Raw genomic sequence first — 25,270 nt, forward strand, 5'->3', positions numbered from 1 at the left:
AGAAATATTGCTTTTCCATATCAGACCTGGATAGGAAGAAATCCAGTTTCCCGTGCCAAAATGATGCCAAACGAGAAAATCCAACTCAACAGCTGGGCAAGAGGGTTTAATAGGTCAAGAGTTTTATCGGCGCAGGAGATGTTGCTTTTGGAAAGTGCATTCTATCAATACCAGACAACTGAAGCTGTGCCATGTCCCAAAGACAGCTGACTCGCTTCCAAAGTGTCTGGAAATGTCAGCGCATGTCTTCTGGTTATCGCTTTCTTTTCAGCATTTCGCTTCTGGTGTAGGTCTGTTGCAGAAATGAAGCTCAGGAGACACAGGTCCTCCTGCCGACAGGTCCTTGATGTCCCAGTCGTGCGGAAAAGTGCCCAGGAGCGGACCTCTGATAAAATATAAACCTCCGCTATCGGTCCCTTCCACGCCGGCGGGAGCCCCCGCGATGACTCCGCAGTCACGTCGTGCTCGGAGCCGAAAGGGACCCAGTGCGGCCCCGGAACGCCCCCGGCCGCTCCGAGCGGGGCTCCCAAGCTCTGCGCTGAGGCATGGCCCCATCTCTCCCTCTCTCCGCCCTTCCCGGCCCTGTTTTCCATCCGGTCCCCACAGCGGTGGCCCCGGGGCCCAGCGGCAGCCTCGGCAGGCGGACAGACGGACGGTCGGTCCGTCGGTCGCCGCTGCTGCCCGGCGCCGCCACCGGGGGGCGCTCCGGCACCACGGATGGCGGCGGTGCGGCGGGGCCCGGCGCTAGGGCTGCGGGACGAGCGGGGCTGCGGCCGGGAGAAACCCCCAGCTTTCCCCCGTCCCTGATCACCCCTGCTCCTCGCTCATCTCTGTTCCGCGTCCCGAGTTTGCGCACCCGCTCCGAGGGGACGGTGACATCTCGTATTTTGGCCCGAAGAGGTCCCGGAGGACCGCGAGCGTTACCGGGGATGCCGTTCCCCACGGGTGTGGGAGCAGCCCCGCTGCTGGCGCGGAGCCCCCCGGGATGCTCTGTCTGGGCCCTCGGGCAGAGAAGGGCCCGGCTAGTTTGCCGTGTCACTCTCTGGCACGGCGTGCTGCAGAGGCTGGAACACGTCGGGGGGCCCGGGGAGGTTCCCGAGAGCGAGTGATGGGAGACCCTCGCGGAGCCTGTTCCGCAGAGGATTATCCGCTTTTGGAAGGTGAAGTTCCTGAAGGCACCGAATTTCAGACGTGGGCTACGGGGTCCGAGGGACGGTCGGTGCGGGCGTGCGCCCCGTCCCTCAGCCCGGGGAACCGCAGCCGCCCCGCCGCAGACGAGGGCTGTCGGGGGGAGTGTGCATTTAATGCAGGGTTAATGTATGTATGGCTGCATACGGTTGAGGCTAGACACACCTGAACCGTGACACCATGATTATTATCACCTTTGCCCTCAAGGCTCCTGGGAGTGCCCGCACTCCCTTGCAAGAAGATTGTGCCAGGGATCAGCCCAGCCTCGGGTCCTCCGCGGGGGCGTCGTGGAACCCCCCGCCCGGGGACACCCTCCGCGCCGCCGTCCGTCGAAGCCTGCCCGGAGACTCAATTTTTCCACTGCCCTCCCGCGTCCTCCCCGTTTGGGAAGCCTAGGGGAGAGAGGGAGGGGGCGGCGGGCCGGGCCCCTGCCTCCGGGCGCGCTGCCGCCGCGGCTCCCGTCTCATGCCGCAGGAATGCGCGGAGGTATGCGCCAGTTTCCAGAAGTGGATCCCCTTCCTTGCTGGAGCACAGCAGCGCATATATCACCCGGTGGCAGCAGTCCACCTTCCCTGAAGTTTCGTAACCGCTTACGAGGGTAAATTGAGAGTTGGGAACAGCCCTCTATTAAGTAGCAGATTGAGAAGAGGCTCTACCCACTTGGAGAAGGCAAGTCTTCCCAGACAGACCCCTCACATCGGGAGCTACAGTAATCGAGACGCCTCCTCTGCGCTCACTGTTGCCGCTGCTGCTGCTCCTTATTCGCCGCTGCTGCTACTTGCTGCTCCCTCCACAAGGTGCCCCCGGAGCTTCATCCTTTATCCTCCTCCCTTTATCCAGGTCCGACGGCTGCGGCTCCCGCCGCTGCGGGCACCACCGCAGCCATCGCCGGAGGAGCTGTCCCGTCACGGACCCCGGCGCCCTGCGGCCACCTCGGAAGGTCTGTGTGTGTGTGCCCGCGCAGGAGCGGGGTCCCTGCCCGCCGAGCCCCGCGTCCCGCTCTGTCCGCACGCACCGCGCACGCAGCCCCTGGAGCTGCCGCGGGATGAGGACGGAGCGTGTGCGCGTTGGGCATGCCGGAGCCGGCTGCAGCTGCGGCCGGGCGGGCCGAGAGGCTCAGGGCAGGGCGCCCCGGGGCTGCTGGCTGCCAGCCCGGGAAAGGCGCGGGGAAGCCCGGCGGGATGGCGGCTCCCAGCGCTGGCCGCGGACGGGTGCCTGGGCAGAAAGGCGGGCAGGGGCGGTGGTGACCCGGAGACCGAGGCTCAGGGTGGCCGGAGGCTCCAGGCGGAGCCTGCTGTCAGCGCCCAGGGCGCCTGCAGGCATGCTACCGCTGCGGCTTTGGCAGCAGCTCTTGCTTCCCTCCCTTGTGTGTGCAGCTGCCGGTGATGCTGTGTCCTGCTTCCAGTTTTTTATATCTTTGATAGGCTTTTCCTGTGCTTTTTTTTTCTTTTTCTGTTTAGGTTAGTTTTTTTCTTCTTGAAAGTGTTAAATGTCATGCATTGTGTGGTTTAGAAATGCTTTGGCTAAGCTTTTGTAGGTTGAATTAGCCTGAGATAGGATTGGCCATGTGAAAGCCCGGGTTTGACTTTTTCTAAGTGGTCTCTAAAGATCAATGAGAAAACCTTTAGTTCTGACACAAAGTCTGCTGTATCCCTGCTGAGCCAGGAGGTGTCCTCTGTCACCTCCAGGGTTTCTTTCACACACTTAAATTTGTGAGAAGGAAACAGTGTTTTTAGGTTAGCAAATTAATGCTTTGGCTGAGGTGGTGTATTTCATGAAATAAAAACGTGTATCAGGAATGGAAGACCTGTAGCAGTGGAGAATTCCTAGATGCCTTTGTGGGATGATTAATTTCTGTTGCTTTTCAGAACGATCAAAAGATGGCAGTCAAAGCTCGCACGAGCTTATCAGGACAAAATGTCCTTTAGCGTTGAATTTAGGCGATCTTTCAACTCACTGCAGGATGTTGTAGATCTGCCCAGGGGCAGCCGTTTCCCACGCAGAGCAGTGATACGATTTTTGAGCTTTCAGAGCATTTTAATACTAACCTTGGCCTTTCTTGTGTTAGTGTCATTATGGTCAATATTGCTCTTGCTCTTCTGTTTAGCCACTGGAACTGCCATTAGACTGAAACCTTTACTTAGATTTTTGTTGAGATTTTGGTATTTTCGTGTGCAGTCAAGGCGTTTGGCTAAGGCAAGTATATACAGCTGCTCAAATGAAGCCTATTAAGCTCAGATCAGTAACTGGGAAGTTCCTGGATCTCCATAGCATCTTCCCACCAAATGTGCCTTGCTGGGTAGTTCTTTAGATGGTAGAAGAATATTGTTTTCCCTTTCAGTTGTTTCTGCGGACTAATGATTTATGTTTTCTTCTTTTGTTTTGCTCTTGGAACATTCCTGATTAAATTTGTTGCCTAATTGCTTTTGGAATTCTCTTTCCCCCAGCCTAATTATGATATATGATGCATGTATGACTTTATTCATACAAATTGCCACTCTCCTACTTCTTGAGATAGAAAATCTGAAACTATAGAAACACTTACATGCATAGGTTCATATTAGACTTTACTTAGACAAGGAAATAATTTGGAAAGTTTTGCTAGAGTAATTGGCAGTAATTTTACAGGAATTAGAGCATATAGTTATGAAGGGATGGCTGTTTGCAATTAGGAGCCACTAACTTGGCCTAATCCCACTTCTTGTGCTAGACAACTGGCAGTTGGTGTGAGACTCTTATGCCTATCAGCTTTATATAGTGTATTTTAAATATATTTTCTCTCAGGACATGTAAATGAATTATCAGATGTTGAAACATCATGGCTAGACAGACGTGTCAAATTTCAGATGTGTGTTACACACACTTCTGTATAACCTATTTCAGACTTTCAAGAAATGAAGAATAGCGCAATTGTAGGCAGAACCCCTCAAAAAAGTTTTATTACAGTTTCCAAACTGCCTTGAGACCAGTAAAACAAAGCTAACTAAGTGGTTCAACAGTTATGAAAAAGGAGCCGATTAAAATCCCCAGCTGAAAGAGACATTTAGTTGATCCAAAGCAGGAATGACCTCTGAATTAGCTATCATCACATTCAGCGATGAAGTCATGGAGCTCCCTTCTGGCTGCTGCCTGTGTGGAGGCACAGATCTTCACTGCGCTTCCCTGATCAAATTAACCCTAACTGGGTTAAAGCTTTGTGTGCTTACTGTGATTGGAAAGGGTTCAGCAACAAAAGGCACATTACAGCGAGACGAGACTCCCCAGTTAGTCACACAGATCTTTCGTCGTCTTGGACAGCTTTCAAGTCTGGAGGTTTCAACCTGGTCCCGTGGGTGGGGGCTGGGGATAAGGGAACAAAGCGAAATCCACGGTTTGTCTTTTTTATGTTTCATGAATACACCCACGCAATCCTTTAATCCACATGTATCATTTCCTTCTCGTTTCTCCCCCTTCCTCCCTTCCCCATCATTGCAGATTCATTCATGTTGTTGTGATCTGAAAGGGCAGAAATGAAGACAGCGCTGTGCTCGGCAGTCGCTGCTCTGTGTGCAGCCACCCTCCTCTCCTCCATCGAGGCTGAAGGTAACCTTCTCCTCCCTGCCCTCTTGCCCTGGTGCCCCACTGACCAGCAAACCTCACAATCAGCCTTGAGCTACTGGCTCTCTCCCTCTCTGTTTTTGAGTGTGAATACTTCACCTTATTTCTTTCTCTCCTTCAGAGAAATGCCTCTCCTTCCTTGCCCAGCTCCTTCTGTGTTCTGTTTCTCCCGGCTAGTGGGCCGGAGCGTAGCTCCCTCTCTCTGTCCCTCTGGTGTGCTGTCCGCACCACCCCACAGGCAGGACCTGGGCCAGCCGCTGTGGCCACCCGGGCACAGGGCCCGAGGAGCCCTTTGCCGCTGGTGGGCAGCCCGGCGTGGCCGGGGACACGGCTCTGCCCCCAGGATGGACCAAGAAGGGCTGGTCTCTGGCTTCTTTTAGTAATGTTGAGCGAGGAAACAGAAAACCTACTACTCAACAACCTGCAACTTTGAAATAAAATGCTCCAACAGAGTCTGGCTCTCTGCGCCTGTGTGTTGTGTCCGGCCGGCCGCCTCTCCCCCGCCCCACCGGCCTCTCTGCCGGTGCATCGGCCTCCCCTGCTCGGCGGGGCGACCCCCGGCTGAGCCTCGGGGAGGCCGGACCCTCCCTCAGGGACACCTGACACCTCAGCTTCTGTGCTGGATCTGACCCGGGGAACACGCCTGGGAGGTGCTGCCAGCACTGTGACATGCGTCATGGGCACCGCTGAAGGGAAGGCTGGGCCAGGCCTTGCTGTGGCAGCCGGGGTTCCAAGGCTCCGGCATGCAGGTGGTATCGTCACCTCCAAAAAGGCTTTCCTTTTCCTTCTCCTCCTCAGCCCTCAGCGCAGTCTCTCTGGAGGCTGAGGCCCCTGGGAGCCCTGGCAGCATCCTGCCTCCAGCTGAAGACCTGGGGAGACCCATCTTCACTGTCACACTTGGCACAGCGTGGCTCAACATGGCCTGGCCTGGCCTTGGCTCCCCAGTGGATTAACAGCAACAGTGTCCTGTGCCCTCAGTGTGAGCTGCTTGGCTTTTTGGTCATAGTCACGGCATTTCTGCCAGCTGTGGCTTCCAGGGGAAATATAAAGGCTGAATGTCCTGCACTGAAATGACTTGATCTGATCTCTGGGACCTGATTCCATCATAGGTGTGAACTCTCCTGGATTTACTGGAAAAAAACAGAAGCCAGCAACTGATAATTCTTTTTTTTTTTTTTTTTTGCATTCCTTCTCTTTCTGCCTCGAACTGAAACAAATTCCCTGATCATGGCCTGCCACAAGCTCCCTTGTCTGGACCTGGTCACCTTGGCTGATCTCTTCTAAAAGCATGGGGTGTCCGAGATGCCTCTGCGGTGTTTGGCCCCTAGGCAGTAGTAATAGTGCTTGCCTGGGGCTTGCAGATGTAAAGTACACTGGCTTTCTGCAAAAAGATGGCATTTTTGCCAGTAGTGCAACATCTGGTCACCCTAGGAGAGAATCAGTCCACTGCCTTCCTCTCGTGCTGTGTTGCTGTTGGCAAAGGAACCGAAAAAGGTCATTTGAAGTCATTTCAGAGCTGCATTTGAAACGCAGGACTGCTGTGCCAAAGAAAGCAGAGAAAGTGTACATTTTTGATGGAGGAAGGGAGTGGATGTGTTTGTGCCTTCTTCCCCATCTTAGAAGGGATCTCACTTAGAGCTGGACTAATATTACTGTTGTCCTGCACTACGATTTACATGTGTGGAGTATGTTATTTTGGAACGTAAGCGAAGGTGTTTTATTTAGCTATAGTGTAGACTAAACCAGCCATAGCTTCAGCACTGTTAAAGCAAGCTACAAAAATGTATTTGGAGCAGCAGAGTTATAACAGCAAATCGTGACACATAGCTGGATGACCTTGATTAGATGTTGGAGGATGCACTATTGCCAAGGAAAAGAGTGGATAAAACCTGATCTTGAGAGTTGTAGAGGGCTCTTGGATAGAACTTACATTACTTTGCACTCAAAAATGTTTGATAAATAAAATACCTAATTTACAGTGATCTTCTTTCTATGAGAAAATTCTCCTAGCTCCAGAGTTTTGAAGTAAGAGCAGGGAAGTGTGGGGTGAAAAATTGTGGTGCTGAAAACGGAGTGAGAAATAGTGGTGCTGAAAATGAAAGTTCAAAACTAGGACTGCCTTAGAACTTGCTGTGGTGGGAATTGCTTTTGTAGAGATTTTTACAGTGGAGTTTTGTTTGCACTATACTCATCATTCTTCTGCACTGTTTTAATTTTGTGCTGCAAGTTTGCATAATTTTGTAAATTGCATCTTATTTACTTTAGCAAGTTATTTCCTTACTTATGTATTTACGTTACTTTGGTGTAATTGCATCTTAGATCCTGTTTGCTGAACTGACTTTCTCCTGTGAACATTTGTCCCTTGGTCTTATTTTTCCAAATTTCAGATCACTTTGTGGCAAAGCTATCCTCCCCCACCAGTCAGTCCTATGTCTCTTTTCTTGGTTCTTTTTGACTCTCCATGTACCATTCACAGGACATGCATTTTAAAATTTCTTTCCCAAAGGTGTGGGTAGACACTTCATAGGATGAAAAGGTGAGAGGAGAATAAGAGAGAGAGCCATTTAATGTGATGAAGATTCTTGATATGACGTGGAAAGATGGGGTGAGAGCAGAGGGAAGAAAAAGCTTAGTTTTATTTTCTGCCCTCCTTCAGCTTTCATTTTTCAGTCTCCCCTGGGAGGAGATCTGGTGTTTATCTGATGCTGCTGTCCATAGATTCCTGAACTTTCCAGCATGAAACTAGTTCTTCATCAGTATCACAGCTGCTCTGAAGTCCTTTGTGAGAGCTGTGCTCTGCTGCTCTTGGCAATGAGCAGTGAGCTGCAATAATGGCTTTAGAGCTTTTCTACAGAGGTACAGCAGAACAGGAGTTTCTAGTTGGGCAGTCACTGTAGGAGTAGAGGGGGGAAAGCCCACATATAGTCTAAATGCACTCATGCCCTTTCACTGGGGAAGTTGTTTGTTTGCGGTGGTCAAGGAAGCAAATCTGTTTTCATGCTCAGCATTTTTGCTTTTCTTTTACAGTAAAATTCTTCTTGTTTTATTTTGCAATCCTTCTGATATCTCTCTCCCAGCTTAAACTCCCTGTGTGTGATTCTATATTTTATATTTAAACATAAAGTTGTTTATGCTTAAAGTTGTTTTGTGCCTTTTTAGTCCAGCACAGCAATACTCCAGTGCATTCCATGTCTGTCCACATGTCAGATTTTTTTTTCTGTTACAGTATTTTTTTCATCTGTGATCACCAAGAGCCAAAGGCTCTTATTCTAGTCATAGTTAAGTACATTGGCATGTGAAGAATCTATTAATTATAACCTCCAGTTACTGCTGTGATGTTTTCATGGCTTCTGTAGCATATCATGTTTCTTAATACAGAGGGATTTTCAAAGGCACAGGAAAGAAATGAGGAAATCATTGGTTTTGTGTAGCCGAACTGAGCTTCTGAAGGGGCTGACTTTTCAGTTTTTCAGGAATTGGTTCAGACCTAGAAAAGTCTGTTTTCTAGGCTGGAGGTAGGGAAGGAGGGCATCACTAATCTAGGTGTGGAACCTTTGTGTTGTGCGTAAAAAGGTTTGTCTGGTGAAAAATCTGTTACCAGGACACCAGTGTAGTAAGTGACAAATAATTGCAGCATAGCAGTTACAAAGGATTAGAATTTTTGGCTTGTAATGAATCTGCATTGAGTACATTAATTTTCATTGACTGAATAATTCAGAGGTGATCTGAGATAGCTGAAACTTTTGAAGTTTTGAAACTCATTGGTAGAACCATTATTTTATTATCTTTTGATGGCAATATCTTTTGAGAAAGAAGCTGCTGATTTCCAAGTTCCTAAATAGAGAGCCATGTAGATTGACATGTGAAATTGAAATTTCTATATAGGTGAGGGTGACTCTACTTTTTCCTGCTGCTAATTAGAAGCAAAATATGCATGCATGTGTAAGTGTATATACACATGCATATATATATATATACACACAGGTGTAAAATTTGGTAAATATTCATATATACAATGTGTGTATATATATATAGGTTAGGTTGAGATATGTATGTCTTTATTTGTATAGGTATATAGTTTTAAAGGAAATTTTTAAAGTACATTTATGAGCTTTGCATCTTCAAATTTGAAGAAGTTTCATAAACATATATAAAATTAAAAAATGCAAAGACACAGATGGCAAAATTTCTGTGTTGTGATTGGCAATGAATACCTAACAAGTCTGAGAACTGCTCTTTTTAGAAGTTGCCCTTTACTACATTTCTAGGCTGTAGGTCATTCCAGTCACATTGACAAAGCAGGCTTCAGAGGAGCTTAACTGGAGTCATGATCTAGTTAGTTGTACCAAATTCATGCCACTTCTGAAAAAAATAATAAATGAAGAGTTCTGGCACCTTCCAGCCTGAGGAGGCCTTATCACTGGGATGGTAAGGCTGAGCTTACTCTTCAGCTTCTGTAGATTGTATGATATTTTAACATGGGCTGGCACATTACTTTACATGCTAATTATAGTGTGTCTTTTCTAGTGATGGAATCACAAAATATTTTTCATATAGGGATTGTGGATGGCAGCTACTTCCAACTTATATCACTTCTAAATCTGGTTCTAGATATAAATTACCTGATATTGCAGTTACATTTTATTTCTATCATGTTAAGGTGTTCACTGGGATCCTCTAGCAGTCACATTGTGTTATCTGAAAAAAGCTGTAAATTTTTTATATTTCCTGTGAAGTAATACAAGCTAATATAAGACATGCAAGACCTGCATAGCATGAGAAAGATGCTTTGCCCTCTTTTTTTTTTTTGTTTCTGAAATTATAACCTTATTACATGTGTATATAACACAAAAACTGGCAATGTTTTAAGTACATTCTGTCTGATTTTTTTTCTTTTGTTTTTCTTTTGTGGTGCATAATATAGAAGATCCAGTCAAGGAAGTGATCATAACACAGTTCCAAGAGTGGTCAAAATTAATGCTGTGGAAGCATGATTGTTGTACAGCAGGATATGTTTTTGCTACTCTGGAAACCTATAGGGGCATTTCTGTGCATTCATGGTTGGATCACAGTATGAAGGCAATACTAAAACACCATCACACATTATGATCATGATCCTGTACCTTGACAAGTCATTGGGAGGTTTGGCATGCATTTTGATGGACACAGGATCAGCAGTGTCACTACACTAAGAATAGGTGCAACTTCACTGCTGCAAGTAGCCTGACATCAAGACTGCTTGCTGGAGTTAAGCTGCACTCACACATAAGATTTTGTTGAGTGAAATTTTAAGGTTTGTCCCTGTAAAGGGGCAAACTCCTACTACAACAAGGGGCATTTCTTTCCTAGACTCTGGTTTGATTCAGTATTGCAAATGTATTATTTTTCCACTGGTGAATTCCCTTCTAGAAGAAGAATTTTAATGAGATGGAGTAACAGTTGCCCTGTTTTATTATCACAATACGGTTTTTATCATCTAAACATTTTTCTGTACTTCAGATCAGCTTACTACTCTCAGTCATATGACCATGGTTTGGTCTTCACCCCACAGCTGGTTTCATTTGGGTGAAATCTGACCCCTGTGAAGGTCCATGGATGTTTTGGAGATTCTGTTCTGAGTATCAAAAGCTCACAGGCCATCTGGAAGACATTTTGATGACATTGGATCCAAGGAGCGTTTTTTTTTTTTCACTCAAGAAAGATTCCTTTTTGGATTTCTGTGGGAGAAGTATTCCGTGCTTGAGTTTGATAAGCCAGCCATAGGCCAAGAATGAATGGGTTTAAGTACAGCAATGAAGGTGGGGTTAGGTGTCAGAAATAACTATGATGATAAAGGCAGTGAGGTTTTGGAGCGATTTCTGTGGGAAGCTGTCAGTCTTGACAATAGTGGAGGTCTTTAAGAATGATCTGAGGAAAACATGTCAGGAATGACACAGGGTGGCCAATCTTGTCTTGACCGTGGGATGGACAAGGGGACCTTCAAGTTCCCCTGCAATACCATTGTTTATGATCACCTGGATGAATGGATGCATCACTCATGTGTCAATGTACTATTCTTGTTACCTCCCAAGACCCACATCTGAATTTTCATAAAAAGGAAAAACATTCTTTAAAATGCTCAAGACTTTTCCTCACAGTCAGCTTTTTCAGTTTATCTGGAATCCGGTCATTTGGATATCAACAAGCTGGGCTGCTGCTGTCCTTCAGCAGTTAAAGCCTAAAGTCTCTGCTGCAACATGCCAATTTACTTGCAAGGTTGGTGGTGCTACTTTTTCCATGTACTGAATTTTTTTAAAAGCATGCTCAGGTCAGTTGTCTCTGCCTTTGCATTAAATTTGTCCTGAGCCATTGCTACTGAAACAATATTTTATAATGATATTCTTATCATCTAAATGTATTTTACTATTAACACATGTTGCATGATTTTGATACTAAGTAACTACCCTGCCATCTCTAGCATTGTGATGCTCATAAACTGAATGACGAATAAACTGTGCATGCAGGTTAATGGTCTAATCTCACTGCCTGTGTATGGACAACAGGAAAAATAACATTTACTTCAGTACTAGTGTTATCTATTGTATCAGTATTATAAAGCCATATTATCCTCTGGTCGGAAATTACAGAAAATTAAAAGGAAAAAAATGTCATATATTTTTAGCTCAGTTTTACTTTTTGTAATTGGACAGTGCCTTTTCATAATTAAACATTCTAGCATTTACTACTTTATCTGCTTTTAAAATTATATTCAAATCTGATATGAAATCTGACACATGATGGAGGTCTTCTATGAAACAGAAGATCTATCTTTTAAAAATGCCTGCAAAACTCTCTCACTAGTAGTTAAGGAAAGTATGGCTGGATCTAATCATACTTTGTATACCTATTTAAACAATAATATATAATACACCTACCATGCACTGACAGTGAGTCAGTAAAATACTGCATGAATAAGCATGACAATTTTAAAAAGAGAATATCATTATAAAATATTTATTAAATGTCTTTGTGTAATGAACCTTGTACATGGAGGCTTTGTCCATTGTGGGAAGCTAAAAAACCAATAATCAACATTTCATTTATGTATGCATGATGCTGCAAATTAGCATATATAAACTATTTCTTTCTGTACTGTTCAGTTACTTCTGTCATCAGCTCCTACAAATTTTATTTGCAGTCATTTGTTCGGTTCACTGGTGCCTTCTTTGCCATTTTCTATAAATTCTGTAAAATAAATGTCCTTAAATATATTTTGATGTTGTCTTTTCATAATTAACCATTGTGTTGTTTGGAACCATACTGGCATTTTATGTTAAAATGCCACTATTAGTATGGGTACACCTGCTGCAAAGGGAACATGAAAACAATAGTTTACACCTTTGAAATTGTACAGAAATCTGGTGTAAACAGGTAGAATTTTATTTTTGAGAACTTTGCATCAGCTTGAATATTTTGGCAAATTGCAACCACTACTAATGCCATTTATTACTCCCTTAGTTCCTAAATCCTTTGTTGCTATATGCAAAGCATGTCACTTTAGTGGCTTCTAGGAACAAAGGGGTGGAGTTCTCCACATTTTGGAATATAATGATACATCAGTGTATCATTATTGCTCATATACATTTTGCATGTATATTCCTATCTAGACCCTGACAGAAATTGTTTTACTGAACATTAAATGCCCAGTCTTTTCCTGTATTCTTTAAATAGTTAATTTTCTCTGCCAAGTTTCTAGATTCAGTGGAATTGATAAGAAATATCATATGCAGAGACTATATTTTAAAAGCTGATCAATTCTTTGATGTCTAATTAAGAAGAGTACTGTGTTCTCCACATTCTAAATGATCTCATGATATTGTAAGCAGGTTGTGATTTGGCATGCTTGTATGGATTGCACCCAGCATGTAAAAAAAATTTCCTTTAATTGTTATGTGAAATGTTTGCATATGTGGTGATTATCTGTGAACTCATTGTACATGTATCCAAATGTGTTTTCTATTGTGCTTGATTTTGCTGGCCATTCTTGAATGTCTTGGCAACTCAAGAAACATATGTTCTGTGCTGTCCTCTGTAATGCATATACTCTTTGATGTTTTGTCATATTTTGTCAGCTTTTATTTTACTCTTTTTCCAACAATATATCTTTATATTTGTTGGAAACAAATTTATGCAAAGACAATTTTAGTAAGCTTTGCTCAACCTTGTTTTATTTATTCATTTGCCAAAACTTGGTCAAGATTTTAAACATCTACCTGGTATAAATCTTTTGCAGTTAATCCACCATCAGACTTGAATTTTACAATTATAGATGAACATAATGTTCAAATGTCATGGAAAAGGCCACCAGATGCAATAGTGGGTTACAGAATAACTGTGGTTCCAACAAATGGTGAGTTCTGACAACTTTTTAAATGTGATTACATGTTTTGAAATGTTGAGTTAATTTTTGCCTGTATCTAACTTAGGTATGAGAGTAGCCATTAACATCTTTTGTAAGCTCGTGATCAAGCCTGGGTAGCAGCAAAGGGCATAGAGAAAAAACAGTTTTTCTTCCAAGTTAGAGCTATTCTTGCCTTAGTGTTTACCATTTTGGGACTGCAAGTTTTGGATGCCTTTGCTTTGTAGGGAGCAAAAAGGATGTAGAACCATCATTCTGCTCCTCTTCTGTGCTTTCACCCTAAAGTTCAAGAATTGTATTGTGCTGTGTAAGACAGCCATTATTCTATTTCACTTTAAGAAATAATCAGTGTAAAAGAATGAATGAGAACAGGACATGATTTATCAGATGATAGCATATTTTGTATGTGCATATCAAGTTTCAAATTTCCTGGAATTTATCAAACACTTTAGGATTTTTTTCACTATTAAAAAAATCACATTAGCCTAAAATTTCATGTTTCAATAGTTATACTTCATGAAAACAGAAAGTGTATAATTCTAAAATTATTTGGTTTGAGATAGGTTATTGCCTGTTGCATTTTGTTTTACAATCAGCTTACCAATATTGTATTTTAAGGCTGCATTGAGTGTTTTATATATTTATTGCAGATGGACCTACTAAAGAATTTACTCTTTCACCTAGCACTACCCAAACTGTCATATCAGATCTTACACCTGATGTAGAGTATATTGTATCAATAGCTTCATATGATGACAGAGAGGAGAGTCTGCCTGTTTTTGGCCAGCTGACAAGTAAGTAGCTGCAGTACAATCAGAAAGCCAATCAAGATAACTGAGTGGTCATTCACAAAACTTGGCTTTGATCCAGTTCTCCAACAAAATTGCCACATACCTAAACCCTCCTTCGATGGAGCTGTCTGAGCAGCCTTTTTCTATTAGTCCTAGTGGAAGCAGAGAAAATTTGCAAGAGATCAAAGGATACTAACAGGGATAGAGTGTTTGCCAACCTCTATAGAATTCTTGGCAGGAGGCCATTACGTTTTTTGAGCTGTACCTCCTTCCAATAAATTGCATTTGCTGAATTCAAGGGGAAGACAATAATTGACCTCTGTAACAAATGAATTGAACTGGCATCCTGTGTGAGAAAGCAAACTATATTCATCAAATAATAATAAAATGTGACACAATAGACCTAAATGCATACTAAAATATGGAATTTAAGCTTTAATAATTTATATTAATAATTTAAAAAGCATAAAATAAATTTCATTAAATAAAAATGCACAGCAGACTCTTTTCTATGACACATTTTGTATCATGTCTCAGCTTCACAAAGAACCATGGGAAAATTATCAATTCCTTTATGTGATAGAGAAGGGTAATACTGGTATTTCTTCCAGGCATGTTGCTGTTAATTGTTAGGAAAAGACTCTTCAAGATGTACAAATACAGAAGATTCTTAGATATTTACATTTTCTGTATTTTGTGTCCTGCTGAATACTATCTTGTCAAATCTGTAAATACAGGTCATATTTTCAGAACCTGCATTTATGTTTTTGTGTTCTGAGGCTTGTTAGATGCATGTCTGTAATTCCTTGTGTGCTTTTCTTTGATGTTTAAAAATTTAACCCTGTTTCCCCCATTCATTTTGTCTATGTTGTGCTTTGTGTAGTTCAGACAGGCGGCCCAGGGATACTGGAGGAAAAGAAGGCTGAGGCTCAATTACAAAGTAAGGTGCTTTGCTTTTCAACTTATCTGACATTTATCTTATCTGAAGTCTAGCTCACAAAGTTAAACTGTGCTTCTGTGCTACCTACCAAGAAGTTAACTTGTAAAGTTGTGTAGAATTAAGAAAACTTGTGGGGACTTGTGATAGAAAGATAAGCTACATTGAAAGATTAAGGTGCAAAGCTGGTACTGAAACTAGGGATTTCATGCAACTAACCTGAGCAAGTCCATGAGTGTCATGGTCCTATCAACAAAAGATGTTGTGCTGCGGATAAAAGGCTTTGCAGAAGAACCTGTGCAGCTACAATGGGGAAACAAAGATGTGAGGCACAAATGATAACAAAATAAAATTTTTCTGTAACATCAAATCATTGCAAAAGGTTTTGTATGGGTGTTTTCATCTGTTGTGGCATAACAGATCTTGTGGATTAGTGTGAAAGGTGTCTCAAAGCAGTTCTCTTTTGATAATGGCTGTAAGAAAACTCATATGGGTGTTCACTTATGTGAGTAATGTTTCCCCAAGCAAAGTATCCCAGATAAGATCAATCTTTTAAATATGTGTTTGCTTTGGCATTTACCTACTAAGTTTCCATTAGACATTTCTCACGATTTGTAAGAATGCAATTGCTAATTTGCTAATAGAGTTGGTTTTCCTTTTTTCCCTGTTGTGTTCCAGGATGCTCCATAAGTGCAATGACAGATTTAGTTTTCCTGGTAGATGGTTCATGGAGTGTAGGAAGAAATAACTTCGGATATATTCTGGACTTCATGGTTGCCCTTGTATCAGCTTTTGACATTGGGGAAGAAAAGACGAGAGTTGGAGTTGTTCAGTATAGTTCAGATACAAGAACAGAGTTCAATTTAAATCAGTATTTCAGAAGAAGTGATCTTATTGATGCAATTAAAAGGATACCTTACAAAGGTGGCAACACAATGACAGGTACAGATTTCCCACATACATGCTTATTCAAGCATTTCATTTCATAGTTCAAATTTGCTTCATATCCTAGTTATACAAGTCTAAAAAGACACAACTTGTGATGTTGGTTTTAGGTGAGGCTATTGATTACCTTGTTCAAAACACCTTCACTGAGTCTGCTGGAGCAAGAAAAGGCTTTCCCAAAGTAGCCATTGTCATTACTGATGGAAAAGCGCAAGATGATGTGGAAATTCCTGCAAGAGAGCTTCGCAACATAGGAGTTGAAGTTTTTTCCTTAGGTATGTTGAGTTTTTCTAATGATTGAGAGATAAAAGAGTTAATTTATAAGTTTTGCAGGCAGTGGGGTTGAAAAATTTCATTATGCCCCTCTTTTCATGTGTACGCCTTGAATGGGGTCATTTGTGGCCTTCAAGTGGAACACACCGCTTGTGTTAATTTGATGGTAATTATGTAGCTCCTACATGGAGATTAATATGACTGACTAGCATAGTTTGAACCTTGGCCTTATTCTCACTTACACCACATTATTTTATATGGAGATTAATATGACTGACTAGCATAGTTTGAACCTTGGCCTTATTCTCACTTACACCACATTATTTTCCCTGGTTGAAAATCGAGTCTGCCACCTCATTTCATTAATCATTATTTTGTAGTTTGATTATTGATCATGACAGAAGGCAGAACTAATTAAACTCAGCCTTACCCCAAGATGTTTTAATAATTCACAAGTACGTTGAAGGTGTCTGTATTTTATGGCTACTTAACCATAGCCCTGTCTATTACAACTTCTAGGTATCAAAGCAGCAGATGCAAAGGAACTCAAACTAATTGCATCTCAGCCGTCACTGAAGCATGTGTTCAATGTGGCCAATTTTGATGGAATTGTGGATATACAGAATGAAATTATCTTGCAAGTGTGCTCCGGTGTTGATGAACAACTAGGTGAACTGGTTAGTGGGGAAGAAGGTGAGACACTTTATAAAAATGTATTTGTAGCTTCAGTTTATCCCAATGTCTATTGAAGAGACTATTCTTACTCCCTTTGCTTTATTTATAGAGTTTCATCTGTTGCCTCACTTAGCAAGTGTGGAAAACTGGTTTCAGTTTTGTGTCTTTAAATGCAGGATAACAGAACATGTGATGTAGCAGATTTGGAATAGCTCCATTATTCCATAGTTTCAAAAGCAACACAGTGATGTGCAGTTTGGACACAGGCATCACTTCTGTGGAAAAATGTATTACAGGGAAAAAAATTGCTTGGTGAAGGGTCAAAATATGTAATGGATTGAGAACCATTGAGAACCAAAGCATGAAAGCTGGAGAAAACTGAGAAAACAAAGAGATGAAGCTGTATCATTGCAGCTTCCTCTCTCTGTAAGGTTTTAATAACTAGTTATTCTTTGACAAAAATGGCAGTAGAGATGACTCTGCTGTTGTAGTATTCTGCTCAAGTCTGCATTTGTTCACATTTTCTACCATGTTCCTGTAAGTGGTTCCTTCACTTTTGATTGAAGCAGTTTTAGAGCTGGGCAGCACTTCTCCTGGAACTTATGCTATACTTGGGGGACCACAAATGCATTGCTCATATTTTTGCCCTCTCACTGATGTCTCATTTGGACTTTCCTGTAATTAATTTCTGTCTATTTATGCTAAAAAACCCCAAAAGTGATTATTAGTAAAGATCAAGCAAAGACAACTACGCTTATTCCAGAAATAAAAACTGTTAAGCAAATACATTTATAAATTGTACCTAATATTTGGATTTGTTTTTGATTTCTTTCAGTGGTGGAGCCTCCTTCAAATCTGGTGGCAACTCAGGTCTCCTCAAAGTCTGTTAGAATCACTTGGGATCCATCCACAAGCCAAATAACTGGCTATCGTCTGCAGTTCATTCCAATGATAGCTGGGGGAAAACAGCAAGTACTAAGTGTGGGTCCTCAGACAACTGCTCTGAATGTTAAAGATCTCTCTCCAGACACAGAGTATCAAATTAATGTTTATGCAATGAAAGGACTGACCCCCAGTGAGCCAATAACGATAATGGAAAAAACACAGCAAATAAAAGTTCAAGTGGGTAAGTTTGGAACCACCTAATTTTCAAATTGTATCTCTTCATTGATGAAATCTCTGATGCTTGTTCTAATATTATACCTTTATTATTTTTGAGACACAGCTTTGCTTTGCATGGTTTACTTTGTTTATAAGCAGTTGTGTGTGATAAACGAACTACAGATGCGATTGTAATGCTGTGTGGCTATTGAAAATCCATTTACAGTGATTATTCTTTTCCTTTGCAGAATGCTCACGTGGTGTGGACGTAAAAGCTGATGTTGTGTTTTTAGTGGATGGTTCCTACAGCATTGGTATCGCCAATTTTGTCAAAGTAAGAGCCTTTTTGGAAGTGTTGGTTAAAAGCTTTGAGATATCACCTCGAAAAGTACAGATAAGTCTTGTCCAGTACAGCAGAGATCCCCATATGGAGTTTTCTTTGAACAGATACAACAGAGTGGAAGACATAATTCAGGCTATTAACACCTTCCCCTACAGAGGTGGATCTACCAACACAGGCAAAGCAATGACATACGTGAGGGAGAAAGTATTTGTTACCAGCAAAGGATCAAGACCAAATGTGCCGAGAGTAATGATTCTTATCACTGATGGGAAATCATCAGATGCTTTTAAAGAACCTGCAATTAAGCTGAGGGATGCAGATGTAGAAATATTTGCAGTTGGTGTGAAGGATGCAGTGCGTACGGAGTTGGAAGCTATCGCATCGCCTCCTGCGGACACCCATGTTTACACAGTGGAAGATTTTGATGCTTTTCAAAGAATATCATTTGAGCTTACACAGTCTGTCTGCCTACGAATTGAGCAGGAGCTGGCTGCTATAAGGAGAAAATGTAAGTAACTACTATTACTTACTTACAGGAATGTAGAAAATGCAATGAAAAGAGGATCTGAACCAATGTTTTGTGCTTATAGTCACCTAAAGAATTTATTTTGATGAAATTGTCCATATACAAATGATAATTTTAATAACTGGAGATTTGCTTCTCATTTTCAAATATATTAAAAGCAACAGATGAAATAATTGGATAAATGGAAATGAAAAAAAAAATTTTTGAGAAAATTTTTCCCCCACCCCTGTTAGATATCTGAAAAGCTAATAAAATGTGTGTCTATTGGAATGACCTTAGTGGATATGCTCTGCTTTTGCACTCAATGTCTTGAGTAAAACACTTACCAGAGCATTCTTTTTTTAGCTCTACAAAATGAGGTGGCAAGTCCAAGCTGGGCTTTTAGATGTTCAAAGGCAATGAAGTAAGGCCAACGACTCTAGAGGGCAATTTGATTAAGTTTTTTGGTAAAATTAATGGCCCTCTGAAATGGGCTTAGACAAGACAACTTGAGACAGCAGATGCTAGGTGATAGTGATTGCAATCTAACTGTAAAGACTGAAGTGAAGAGCACATGAAAGTCTTCACATGCATCCAAATTAGGCCAGCATGGATAATGTTTAACATTCAAAAGTTTTCTAAATTGCCATCTTCGGTCAGATAAAGGTACTTGTGATTAGTTGCACCCACAGTGCCCCTATCTATGCTTAGTAGGACACTAACATTGAAAAGTCCCCACTGTTGAAAGCCCAATTCTCTTTAAAATTAAACCTTTTGTTTCAGGATAGCTTTAAGGAACAAACCAGCAAAGCAGCCTTTGTTTTAGAGGGCTTGAACAGTTTTAAGATCCCCACTGACAGGCTGACTAGGCCAAGCAAAACAAGCCCAGGATGTCAGATTTGTGTTTGTTCCTTGTGTCAAATTCCTTGTTCTCCCTTTGACTTCATTCCCGAAAAAATACCGGTTTTTATTTTGTCTTATTTTTAATCTAGACCTGAAAAAAAACCCTATAATTTTTAGTTTCCATTGAGGACATAATGTTGTTGCTGTTCATTGGACATATGAAGTAGGGAACCCAACTTGATAATCAGATTCTAAATTAAGTTTTCATAAATATATGTATTTTTTTAGATGGGCTGTTTTCATTTATCTAGAAATCACTGAGTTGGTGCTTCTACTTACTGTGAATGATTTTAGGCAGCCTAGGTATGATCTTCTTGAAATTTGATAGATATAAGCAAGTCTAGAAAACAAATCTTGTGCACATGCAAAAAAAAATCTGTTAAATTAGAATAAATAAAATTATTGAAGAACTTTTAATGATTTATTTTATAAATTTTGTGTTTAACATATTCTGGCAAGTGTGCCTCATATGCACGTTCTTATCTCCATACAGCTTACGTACCTGCAAAGAACATGGTCTTTTCTGACATAACATCAGAGAGTTTCAAAGTGAGCTGGTCTCCAGCTGGACCTGAGGTTTTGTCCTATCTCATTAAATATAAAGTAGCAGTCGGTGGAGATGAATTCATTGTTTCTGTACCAGCTTCAAGTACCAGCTCAGTTCTCACCAACTTACTACCTGAAACTACCTATGCAGTCAGTGTGATTTCTGAATATGAAGATGGTGATGGCCCTCCCTTGGATGGAGAGGAGACCACCTTAGAAGGTAAGATTCCCATTATTCTCAGACACAAGGGATTCACATGTTCAAATAATAATTTGCTTAGCTGGAGAACAAGGAAATGAGGAAGAGCCAGGTAAGGCTGAGAAGCTGTACTGCCATGCAGGATGAGAATAAACATTATTGTATCTCAGTGCATTTAGTAAAGATTTAAAATTCTAATAATAAGGAAGCATTAAGTTGCTAAGATTACAATTTAATTTTTCTGAGGTTGGATGTGTTCCTCTGCAGTGGCCTGCTTTCAAATGAAGTAGTGTGCTCTCAATAATAAATTCCATGGCACGAATAATTGTCAATATAGACTCAAGTTGGACTAGATGAACATTGTAGATCCTTTCCAATGGAACTATTCAGTTCTATTCTACCCTATTCAATAATTAAGAGACTGATGCAGGAATTCATGTTGACTTCAATACATTTAAAGACAAACGTGTGTCTACGCAATTTGCTATGTCTACATCTAATATAACACTAATAGAAATCTTTTTTTATATACACTAGCCTTAAGTTTTGGTTAACTTTTTTTATCAGAAATTCATTGGTCTGATCCAATAACTGATTCAAAACTTCCATTGATGTCAGTATGTGTTTAATGTGATCTGTGGCTGTAAATTTAAGCATGGTAGCTTTACTTTTCCTTGTTAGAGTTGCCATGATGCATTTCTCCTGATTGAAAAGAGCAGCATGACAGTAGATGTGATTTGCTATTCCAGTAGTTGAACACGCAGTCTACTCTAAATCATGCTTTTAAAAATATTGATCTGCTCTTTTTCATTATTCCATGCTGTCGTTTGTGACCTTTGGTGACATAAATGGTTCCAAGGGAGCAAAAGAAACAGCTTGAAGATTTGTGAATTGCTCTTTCCTCTTCAGACTGATAGAAATAAACACATATAAAATTGCTTAGTTTGGATGTTAAGTTTGGAAGATACAGGTTTCACTGTCAGCGTGCACATTTCCATGACTGTACCAGTCAGAGTATTTTGGCCACACATAATTTTCCCTTAGGAAAACAGACAACTCTTGGCTGATAGAACGTGTATCTTGTGTGCATAAGGAACAGGAGAAGGAAAAGATTTAATAAAAATAATCTGCCTTCCCATTTGTAACTGATACTACCTTAAATATTATTAACATTGGGATCTGGTGATGTCCCAGCACATCTCAGAAGACAGAGTTCTTCTACAGCCACGTAAACATCAGCAGCTCTCCATGCAGATCTAGCTAACAGGTTGAGCCAGATGGCTTTCTTGGCAATTAACTTTGGTTTCAGGCTTTTAAAGGATTTGAGGTTGAGTATTGTGTTTCGGATTAATAGAAAACAAGTTTCTTTTTTAAAACTTGGATTATTAATTACTCTGCTCTTACCTTTGAAGAACAATACTTATGGAGTATAGATAGCAAACAACAAAAATCCAGGACTTTTTTTCCCTAAGTGACAATGTTATGTTCTGCTAGGCAGCGTGCAGTACAGTGGATCTTAATTTCTGTTGGAAGAGTCAAGTCTTTTTTGCTGTGCCCACTGAGCTCATATGAACTGCTGTGTCTTTTGTCAAGGAGCAGGCTAGGTTAAAGGATTCACCACAGTTTTTTTTTTCCGTTACTTTCTAAGATAACAAGCCATTTCTTTGAATTAGAGACTAAATGAAGAAACCTTTTTTAAACATTAGATGCAACTTGTACTTCAATGAATATATTTTTTTGTTTGAAATTCAGAGAAATAGAATTGGTTTGGTGGGGTTTTTTTGCTCTTTGTTCCTTGTTTGTTCTTGCAAACAGGATAGCTGGGTGTGTAGTCAGGTGTATCTGACAACTGCCAATGAAATGGGTGCAGAAGCAAATGGATGCAGCAAGGAAACTTTTATAATTTGTTGTGTTAAGAAGTTTCCTCACTATGACCAAATGTCCCTGACACAGTTCAGTTCTACTCTTACCACTAAACACAGTCAGACTATCTTAAGCTTCAGAAGCAGTTGTATAAACTGGGATGAATGTACTTTTGGAGACAACTTTGTTCCACTGCTGAATGTAACTATGATCCTAAATTTTCAGAAATCACAAAAGGTGTGTGTACCTAAAGCAATGGGTAGGCAATAGAAGCAGTTTTGGTAACCTGGATGAGCTAACAGAATGATTGACGTGGTTTTTGCTTCAGATACTTCTTCATTAAAGGCAAATATTTACAACTTACATGTGTATATTTTTTGCAGTTAAAGGTGCTCCTCGAAACTTAAGGATTACAGATGAAACTACTGATAGCTTTGTAGTTGGCTGGACTCCAGCTCCAGGAAATGTTCTGAGGTACAGGCTTGTTTATAGACCACTTACTGGAGGAGAAAGGAGGCAAGTGACTGTATCAGCAAATGATAGGTCAACTACTCTGCAGAATTTGATCCAAGATACAAGATATGAAGTGTCTGTTGTTCCTGAGTATCAGTCTGGGCCTGGGAATTCATTGAATGGATATGCAAAAACTGATGAAGGTACATGATCAATGGTGTGAAGATAGTAAGCATGAGAAAAACTCGCTGCATGTTGACATATTCATACTGAAAGGAGAATAAACCATATAGTCCATATATATTATCCTAGATAAACAGAGAGTTATAACATTGCTCAAGCCTAGCTGAGAGGTAACGTAAGACAATAGAATTTATCAAAATTGTAGTATTTCACTTTAAAATATAGTATCTTGAACCTGATATGGCAAGGTAACTTGGGTGAAGAATCTACTTGTATGTTTAATTAGTTGTCCCCATGATTCTTTATATTGTCAATGATATAAATTATATACCTGATATAAATTCAGACTCTGTTTGCACTTTGTGCTGAGTGTTTAGCAAGAAATTAATGGAACATTTAATTTTCTCAAGTTATCACTGTAGATTTAATGAATGTGTAAATGCATGATCCTTTAACACGTATCATGCCTTATTAAACAAAATCTAGAGAATACCAAAAGTATGACTGTCCTGATCATTGTTGAAGTTTCACTGATCCATGAAAGTCATCATCAAAAAGACCTCTTTAGGAAAGCAAAATGTGTTAATTTCATATTTCATTTGTCATCTTCGACTTGATTCTGAATACAGTGACTTCAACATGGATCTTTGTTGAATCTGAGCGTATCTAGAGGTGCTAGTATGTATAAGTGCTCCAGGATTGAGCCTGCTTTAACAGGAAAAAAAAAAATGGACCTTGTTGTGCATTTTTGCCTCAGGAGGGTGGGGATGGGAATGTACAGTCCTGATTACAGTAAAGGTACACCGTAGCAGGGTTGGTCCAGCCTATTAGAGAATATTTTTTTAGCATAAAATCCTATGTAGTGTTAAACTAAAGATAAACCAAGAAATTAAGCTTGCTTCAACTTTTTGTCAACATCTTTTAACATGTGCAGTCCGAGGAAATCCAAGGAATTTGAGAGTTTCTGATGCTACAACATCAACAATGAAGCTGTCTTGGGGTGCTGCTCCTGGCAAAGTGCAGCAGTACTTTATAACATACACTCCAGTGGCAGGAGGTGAAACTAAGGAAGTGACTGTGAAAGGTGACACCACCTCTAAGGTGCTGAAAGGCTTGGACCAAGCCACTAGGTATGCACTGACTGTGTCTGCCTTGTATGCCTCTGGAGCCGGAGATGCCCTTTCTGGAGAGGGAGAAACACTTGAAGGTAATTATTTATTGTTTCTGTTATTATTTATTCATTATCAGACCAATGTTTATGGTGTCTTAAAGTGTCTTCCCAAGTTTTTTGTAGAAGTAAATATCTAAATGAAAAATAGACATAGACATTCTCTTACTTTACATGGACTTTCCAAATCTTCTGTCTCTAGAAGAAAAAAGTGGGTTAAATCACTAGTTGTGGAGGAGACTCTGTGTCTCTTGAAAAAGCTATTGCAAGAAGCACCAACCACAACTGACTGTGCTTCCACACCAGCCTTCATTAAATATTTTGTCTTATAACCTATCTTCCGAGCTGTTTTAGTGGCATATTCTTCTTAATGTAACGGGATTAATTAATGGGGTTAAAATATCTCATCCATATGAAAATTTGCAACATTTCTACAGTACTGAGTTTGAAACATGTTCGGGGACCATTTTTGCATCAGAGAAACAACACATAGTTTTAGGCATACAGAGTCAAATCCTGCTTTTAACAAAGAACCTGAAGCTAACCATAAACAGAATGCTGGCAAAATCATAAGTCAGACCCAAAGGCTTTCTTATAAGGAGGAAAGGCTGTTCTTTCTCTGACATTGAGCAGATAATTTCCCAGACTAATTCTGTGTGAGCATTCTCAATGTGATCTGTAGATTGTCAGAGGATAGGGAAAGCTTCCTTGTAGGCCTTGAAAGGAAGTGTGACTCTGCTCTGTGCTGGCCAGGGATGCTCTGCTGAAATCTGGCACTGCAGCTGTGTAGGCACTACACTTGAAAACATCTTATGGACGAATTATGTGGAATTAAGGCTTGTCTCTTGATGCTAGTCAAGTTACAGTAGGAATATACTCGATTCTCAGTTTCTCTACCAGTTCAACTTTTTATTCATGACATAGATTACAAAAACATGCAGGAAATGTACTTTAAATAGGAAAATGTAAAATAAAACAATTTTAAAAATCAGTTTCAATGATTCACCAATGTGCTGAATTCTTCCTAATAAAATGTAGGCACTTGAGCACTGCTGTTTACAGAATGGGCTCCCTAGGATTCTTCTGTGATTGATGAAGAAAGGCAAATACTTCCAGTAGGCAGATAGTCCATCTGAGATCTCATTTTTCCTTCAAAGAGCATTTCTCTGTCCACTGACTATACAAGGAGTAAGTGGCAGATC

General features: G+C 41.0%; 1 protein-coding gene across 1 annotated transcript in view; it reads left to right on the top strand.

Moving 5' to 3' along the window:
• Nucleotides 1-1,878: 1,878 nt before the first annotated feature.
• COL12A1 (collagen type XII alpha 1 chain) overlaps nt 1,879-25,270 on the top strand; it is a 99,997-nt gene continuing 76,605 nt past the window's right edge. Inside the window, exons 1-13 of the mRNA XM_059467303.1 lie at nt 1,879-1,985; nt 4,663-4,770; nt 13,058-13,174; nt 13,834-13,977; nt 14,858-14,914; nt 15,590-15,853; nt 15,967-16,131; nt 16,649-16,822; nt 17,640-17,930; nt 18,154-18,756; nt 20,150-20,422; nt 22,648-22,920; nt 23,835-24,107. Coding sequence (XP_059323286.1) covers nt 4,698-4,770; nt 13,058-13,174; nt 13,834-13,977; nt 14,858-14,914; nt 15,590-15,853; nt 15,967-16,131; nt 16,649-16,822; nt 17,640-17,930; nt 18,154-18,756; nt 20,150-20,422; nt 22,648-22,920; nt 23,835-24,107 — 2,707 coding nt within the window. The 5' untranslated portion in view covers nt 1,879-1,985; nt 4,663-4,697. The remainder of the gene's footprint in view (nt 1,986-4,662; nt 4,771-13,057; nt 13,175-13,833; nt 13,978-14,857; nt 14,915-15,589; nt 15,854-15,966; nt 16,132-16,648; nt 16,823-17,639; nt 17,931-18,153; nt 18,757-20,149; nt 20,423-22,647; nt 22,921-23,834; nt 24,108-25,270) is intronic.

Source organism: Ammospiza nelsoni, chromosome 3, assembly GCF_027579445.1.
Source record: "Ammospiza nelsoni isolate bAmmNel1 chromosome 3, bAmmNel1.pri, whole genome shotgun sequence".
NCBI classification, from domain to species: Eukaryota; Metazoa; Chordata; class Aves; order Passeriformes; family Passerellidae; genus Ammospiza; species Ammospiza nelsoni.